This window comes from Diospyros lotus, chromosome 13 (assembly GCF_014633365.1).
Source record: "Diospyros lotus cultivar Yz01 chromosome 13, ASM1463336v1, whole genome shotgun sequence".
Taxonomy (NCBI): Eukaryota; Viridiplantae; Streptophyta; class Magnoliopsida; order Ericales; family Ebenaceae; genus Diospyros; species Diospyros lotus.
Genome location: NC_068350.1, coordinates 15054788 through 15062202, shown reverse-complemented (window position 1 = coordinate 15062202; position 7415 = coordinate 15054788). Strand labels below are relative to the sequence as shown.

Genomic DNA, 7415 nt, shown 5'->3' with positions numbered 1-7415 from the left:
CAAAAACGATCATCTTAAAAACTATATCTTAGGTTACATAAACACGTAAATGATTAAAATATTTTTTATTACTATTTTATCACACCATCTCATATGAGTGATATTTTAGTTACATGTCTTGTCATTTTATGTCTCTCATTTTACTCTCTTTTAAGTAGGTGATATTTTTATTATTTTAATTGCATTGGTAGGTTAAGTGTTTGGCAAAGAGTATCAATTTCATTTTCCTTAAAATTTAGCCGGTACCGATAGGTACCCGCGGCGAGCGCTCTCTCTTTCTCTCTGTCTGTCTCTGAAATTACGTTATCTTCCTCGGCCAAGTTTTCGAATCCAACCCAAGAACATGCGAGCCACTGATCAAGCCACGCTGCTCTTTCAAGACCTTCCGGCTCTCGCCCCTTCTCACCGCGCCTTCTTCGAACCGGCGAACGAACAAATATGGCGAAACCGGTGGCTCTCCGGTGCTGTCGGTGGCGATGGGTTCGCCTGTGTTTCCATGGCGGATAGGAGAGAGGACGGGAAGTTCGCCCCGACGAAGGCCCAGCTCTTCAAGTACCCCCTCGCAATGGCGGCTCTGGTGCCCAGAGACGCGTCGCTCTTCGCCGCGGGTGCGATCTCCGGCGCCGTCGCCAAGACCGTCACCGCGCCTCTTGACCGTATCAAGCTTCTTATGCAGGTCCTCCTGTGGGGATTTTTCCCTCTTGTTTTTGTTGCATTTTACTTGAGCTTTTGGATTCGGTCTTGTATAATTTCACCGTATTGTCATTTCTTGAATTTTTGGATTTATTTATTAATTTCACCGTATAGTTACTTCTTGAAGGTATTTGTTTCCTGTTCTTTCAGTTAGGGTTTCGTTGGCTTTACTTTTGTTTAGATGCATTTGCTATTTGGATATACGTAAAGGTGCATGATAGTGTTGTGATGTACTGCTTGTTCTTTTGAAAGAAGAATTTTTTTGTAATTTTTTTTTGGTAACGTAGGAATCAGAGGAAGCCCAGTACATAAGCCTTCGGCAGAGACCGTCACCTTCTCCCCTATACTGGAACTTCTATTAGTAGAGCTAGAGCAATATGGTCCGTGCCAAGATCTAGGAACTCATCTTGCTTACTTCCCCTGTATATGCACTTTTAGCCATTTTGAAAGTGTTAGGACTAAACGCTGTTGAGCAGACATAATGGGCGCCAAGATAATTACCAACATTTCTTACAAACAGATTCCAACTTCAAAAGTTTGATGTTAGAGTCAAGGATGTGCTTGCATAGATCTCTAACTTATGTTTCTCTTTTCTCCTCAGTGAAGTTTATTTTATCAGTAGGCTATAGAGTATAGACAAACTATGATTGGGATTGTTACTTTAGAAACTCAATTATTATTCTCGCCTGCAGACTCATGGATTACGAGCTGGCCATGAAGGTGCAAAACAAGGAATTGGCTTTATTGAGGTTTTTCATCTTTCCCCTTACCAATTCTCTCATTTGCTTAATTTCTCAACCATGCAATAGATACCTTGTATTCCATGTCAGATATGAGGATTAAAGTATGGTTATTAGTACCTTTTCTCCCTTTTGATAGGCGATATTATTTTTATCAGCATGCATGATTTAGTTGGCTTATTATTTTACCTTTACGTATTTCTAAGAACTGATCGTGCTTTTCCTTTTTTTTTTTTTGTTCATATGCATGCGTGTGTGTGGTGTTCGGGAGGCAATTTCTATGGTTGGATAAGGCACAATACCTTTAGAAATGGTAACCTTCTTTAGGACATGGTATGCTATTTTTGTCTTAAATCTTCTCTGTGTTCCCTATCTGTGTGCCTCTTCCATGCTAAATTGTACCCTAGGTCTGTTTGTCAAGCTTCTATTGCCTTTTAATATCCTAATGGCTAATGCCTTAGATTTTCATTAGTTTTTTTTTTTTTTTAAGTACTTTTCCCTTCAAGTATGTGATTATTCTAATCTGTAATTAGGAGTTTGATAGACATAATTGAGGGCTGTTTTTTTATGAGTTTTATTTCCATGCTGAAAACCCATGACCATCCTTTTCTTTTGGTACTACTAGACTTTGACTGTACTCCTCGTACGGAGTCCAGTATGAAGGACCATTTTTAGTTTCTCTTTTTTATAGAGGTGGCACAACAAATCTAGAAGGTTGTTGAGGTTTAGAGAAGTATACATTTGTAGTTGCCTTTGTATTCCACTACACTGTTTTGGATCTTTTGTGCTTTACATAGAAATTACTTTTGGATTGCACATATGCTTTACAGTACATCTTCTATGACTCTATTTATTAAGTGACTATTTTGATATTCTATACCTGCCTATTCCACAAACATTCTTCTCCTGTCTGATGACTTGTTTTCTGTTATGATGTTACTCGGTTACTAATTACAGGCCTTCACATTGATAGGAAAGCAAGAAGGGATTCAAGGATACTGGAAAGGCAATCTTCCACAGGTTCTCTTCATCATTCATTTTTACATTCTGACATTTACTTTTTGTAATAGAATTTCAAAATCTTTTTTTTCCCCTGAAATTTGGAGAAGACTTTGTTTGAGTTCCATTCACTAAACATTTGTTCTCGGTTGCAGGTGATGCGTATCATACCTTATAGTGCAGTTCAGCTGTTTGCTTATGATGCCTACAAGGTAAACAGTGAAACCATTTGCAAAAGCTCTTAGGACTCTTTTATATATCTAGAGGTGTTGCAGTCTAAAATGTCTGATTAATATTCTACCTTTGAATATACAGAGACTTTTTAGGGGGAAGGATGGAGAGCTGTCTGTTAGCGGAAGACTTGCAGCTGGTGCATGTGCTGGCATGACTTCAACTTTTGTGAGTAATGTTGCAAATGAGTCCACTTATAAACTCAATTTTCTGGGTGATTATCTATTACATGTACTTGCTAAAGTTGCGTGTCACTTTTTCAGGGTGTTCCATATTGTCTACTAACAAACCTGGGTCCTTAATTGTTGTTGTTTTGTTATAGGTCACATATCCTCTAGATGTCTTAAGGTTAAGATTAGCTGTTGAACCTGGGTGTAAAACAATGTCTGAGGTAAGACTGACCTGCTTGAATTGTATTTCAGACTGGAGGACTATTACATATGATTTGTTTTATCTGATTTTCATTTTTTCCCCCCCAGGTTGCCTTAAACATGCTAAGAGAGGAAGGGCTTGCATCATTTTATAGTGGTCTTGGCCCTTCACTTATTGGAATAGCACCTTATATTGCTATGAACTTTTGCATTTTTGACTTGTGAGCTTACTCTTTTCTGTATGACTTTCTCAATTTCTTCCTAAGGGAGGCACAACTACATAAAATATATTTTTTCATCAACTCAAATCCTTTTTTTTAAATGTTAGGATGAAGAAGTCCTTGCCAGAGAAGTATCAGAAGAGGACTGGATCATCTCTGGTCACAGCTTTGCTCTCAGCTACTCTTTCCACACTTGTGTGCTATCCTTTGGATACAGTGAGAAGGCAAATGCAAATGAAGGGTACACCTTACAAGACAGTTTTGGATGCTTTTCCAGGTAGCCAAGTGCTTTTATCTATCAAAAGTTGTAACAAATGGCAATGACCGTAAATTGCATCAAATAAAGCTTGATTAGGTTCCACAGACAGCATATCAAAAGAAGTTGCATTTATCTATCTGTATTAAAATGAAGCCTTTATTTGTCTGATTGGGATTGGACTTAGTAGGCCACATGATGCATATCTTACAATCATCCTAGGGAGATATAGGTTGGCTATCCCAGTTGCAGTATCTGTTGTGGGGCAGAGTTAACACAATTCATTGTATGAGAAAGTGTTTCTGTATTCTGCTGTACTAGATATAAACTTCTTGTGGCAAGAAGTGTGGTAGTGTCATCGTATCTTCTTAAGTTCTTACAAATTTAGCCTTCCTTTCATCTATTTATGACTTCCCTTCCAATTATGTGGTAAAGTTTTAGGCCCCATTGTCAATATATATCTGGTTTATCTCTCCTGACTGCTGAATTTATTTTACTGTTACACATTTCTCTTTAGTCTTTGTATTTGAAGTCTGACTCCCATGAGAAATGTAGTTATCCTTCAGTGGTTAGATACCTTACTATCTTCCCTTGAACATGCCATATAAGTGGGAAATTTGAGCACTGGATATGATGTGAGAGAAGCCTGGCATGAATGAACAGAGTTTGATTATAGCTTGAGCTTGGAAACACAAAAAGGAGTGACTCCCAGGAATACAATATTGCATTGTCTACCTTGCATAAAACTTTCGTATGAGACTAGTTACTGTTACAATTGTATTGGCACCGACTTCCAGGAAATAGGCACTTAGATATAAACATTTTTGCCATATACATACACATTACTTGCATATGTGTACATAAATATAGGAAAATTAAGTCTTTTGCTAGAAGTATATTTGTGCACTTGTACAAATTCTATTAACTGTGGTAATACACAGAACAAAATTTCTTGCGTTATGTTAAGCCTTTAAGTTGGATCAGTAATCTCTAATGCTTTTGATTAAGTCCTTCAAATTCAAATTGCAATTTTTTTTTTCCTTTTTTGGTTTCTCTGTAACATACATTAGATGCTACTTACACTACATTGATGGATACCATAAAATAAAGGAAATAGCCCTTTTTCTAGTTGATACTTCTGGTGACATTTCCAAAGTTGATATTTGTAATAGCCTCCATTAGTTAATTTTACCTCATCGTCATCATCAATTGCACCTATCCTAACCAAGTTAAGATCAGTGGCACAGCATCATAATGTCAATCAATTTCTAAAAGTTACATTGACAATACAAATCCATACAAAAGAACAGTGTGGCAAAATTTTATGTCAGATGCCCTTTCTAATGCACCCGCGCCCTTTTAGCGAGGAAATGATGAGATAAAATTCTAATACCATCTTCATATGAAAAAGTTTCATGAGATGGCAGTGAGATGGCAATGAATGAAAATAATTCATATGGTTGTGTCCCATCACATTGTTGATATTGTCAAACCAACTTGTACAACATGGAAACTTGATGTATAATTTTACCTCATAATATGAAAATTTATTCATCCATTTTAGATAAGGGACTTCAATTTTTGAACTTAGTCAAATTGCTAATTCTATGCTCTGATATTACTGATGTAGGTATTGTGGCACGAGATGGTTTAATTGGATTGTACAGGGGCTTTGTTCCCAATGCACTAAAAAGTTTACCAAACAGCAGGTTTCTTTTTGCATCCACTCTTTTTTTTCTTTTTTAATGCTAAACTTCTTTGCATCCACTCTACTGTTCATAAAATAATTACTTGTATTATATTATTCCCAATGCACTGAGAAGTCTATCAAACAGCTTGTCTGTTGGATCTGCGCTGCTATTTGTAAAATATTTTCTTGTCACAAATTGTTTAGTTTTCAAATTAAATATGTTTCATGTTTCTTCTTGAGCCTAATGTGAAAGTAGCATCTAGCTTGCCTTGACTTTGGCTGATCTTCATAAGATTTTACATGATAACTTGGATTTTATCTGATAAAAAAAGATTAACATTATCAATTAGATGTGGACTCAGCTAAAGATCAATTTCATTGTCATGGAGAAATTGTGCAAGAAGATAACATTGATTGAAATGTTTACTGCAGTTAAAGATGAAATCCTTGGGCTTTTTGTGTAGTTCTTTTTGCTTTAAATGAAGATGATAAAATTTTACACCATATATTAAGGATTATTTTCATGATTGTCAAAGATTGATCATAAAACTGATGTTTGCCCGAGAGTTCTACTTCACATATGCGATGGCTCCATTCCCACGCACTTTGTACATTTGCATTATGAATGATGCATAGATAACAAGTTGCCTTGCATCAGAAAATATTTTAGGTATTTTCTTCTGTTTTATATTCTCAGTCATGTTATTTGTGGTGCTCTTACTCTTGGGGCTGCTTTGTGGTTTTTATTTTTATTTTTTATAATTATCAGTACTTAATTTGTCTCCTTTTTTCTCGTTCCATTTCTGGCAGCATTAAGCTTACTACCTTCGACGCCGTCAAATTTCTAATAGCAGCTGGTGAGAAGGAGCTTCAAAGAATTAAGGAGGAGAATTTCAAGTTGCAAGAGCCAAGAAGTAGTGATTCAACAGCCTAGTATTGTATTGATGTTTGCATCATCACATCTTTTCCATTTTTTTGAGGAAGCTACTTCTCATGCCCATTCTTTCAGCCTGGAGTTTTGGTTTTCTGAGGCATTGAATTTCTGCATAGTGGTTTTTGTAACTCTGTTGGATTATAGAACTAAGGCTTGATGTTGGAATATGGATTGCTCAAATTGGCAAAATCTAAATCTTTCCACAAGGATTTGGATGATATCATGGATGCAAAAGGAATGATTGATGGTATAAAATTCCAGTTACTCTCTTGGACTACCGCAAAGAGTTTTAGTGTTCTCTGGCATAGAATTTTTCTTGCTTGTTTATAATATAACCTTCTTCTTAGCTTGTTGCCATATTACTCTTTGTTGTTAATTTTGTAAGAGGAAGATCATATATAGAACAAGGAAAACAAGAGAATTAAGAATGCATTGAAATGGATTGTTCTATTTATCTTCACGAGAGGAAGCAATTATTTTCTGCCTTGACAATTGGCTCTTAGGCTTTGTTTTTGAGACTTAGCAATGGAATGGGATGTAAAATATTTTCTTTTTCTTGTTTAGGAGAGTAGGAATGGAAAATCTTTCTCTTTGTATGAGTTGAAGAATAAAAAGTGTTTGTTAGTTTTATTTTATTCCATTACCATCTCGTCTTCTTTGAATTTGCAAATATTTCTCAACAATTACAAATCTTATTTTTTATTATATAAATTTTAAATCTTTAGTTATATCTACTTATAATCAATATTAAAGAATTGGGGAAACTTGTTTTGACATTCCTCTCCAACTACAAGTTTTCTTTAATTCATTTAATTATTATATTTTTGAAGGATAAATTTAATATACTCATAAAACTTTAAAATTGTAACTATTTGTTCACTGAATTTTAAATCATTACTACTTACTCATTGAATTTCGCTTAACATTAATCATCCATCACTCGTTATAACTCTATTAAATTTTGTAAATAAAAAATGTCCATGTGACTAACGAAACTTGACATGGCAAAGGTATATTTAACATACACTTACTGAAATTTAAAAATATAATTATTTACTAAATTTTGAATTGTTACTACTTAATCACTGAACTTTACTTAACGTCAACCATCCATCTATTGTTATATTATCGTCTGATCTTGAAATATATTAAAAGTTTCTTGTATGTATTTGAGATCATTCGCTTCTCAAACCAGAAGCCAAAAACTAAACTAATGATTTAAATTAAAAAGGCTATTGAAGCAAATCAGAAGCAAAAAAAAAAGGTTTGTTCAGATTTTT

At 35.1% G+C, this 7415-nt stretch overlaps 1 protein-coding gene across 1 annotated transcript; it reads left to right on the top strand.

The window, feature by feature from the left end:
- The first annotated feature begins 217 nt into the window (after positions 1–217).
- Positions 218–6545, top strand: LOC127787868 (probable envelope ADP,ATP carrier protein, chloroplastic). The gene is made up of 10 exons (XM_052315929.1): positions 218–676; positions 1386–1442; positions 2391–2453; positions 2588–2644; positions 2748–2831; positions 2986–3054; positions 3143–3255; positions 3363–3532; positions 5142–5220; positions 6012–6545. Exons 1-10 carry the CDS (start codon positions 344–346, stop codon positions 6133–6135), a joined length of 1149 nt encoding a protein of 382 aa, XP_052171889.1. The 5' UTR covers positions 218–343; the 3' UTR covers positions 6136–6545.
- The last annotated feature ends 870 nt before the right edge of the window (positions 6546–7415 follow it).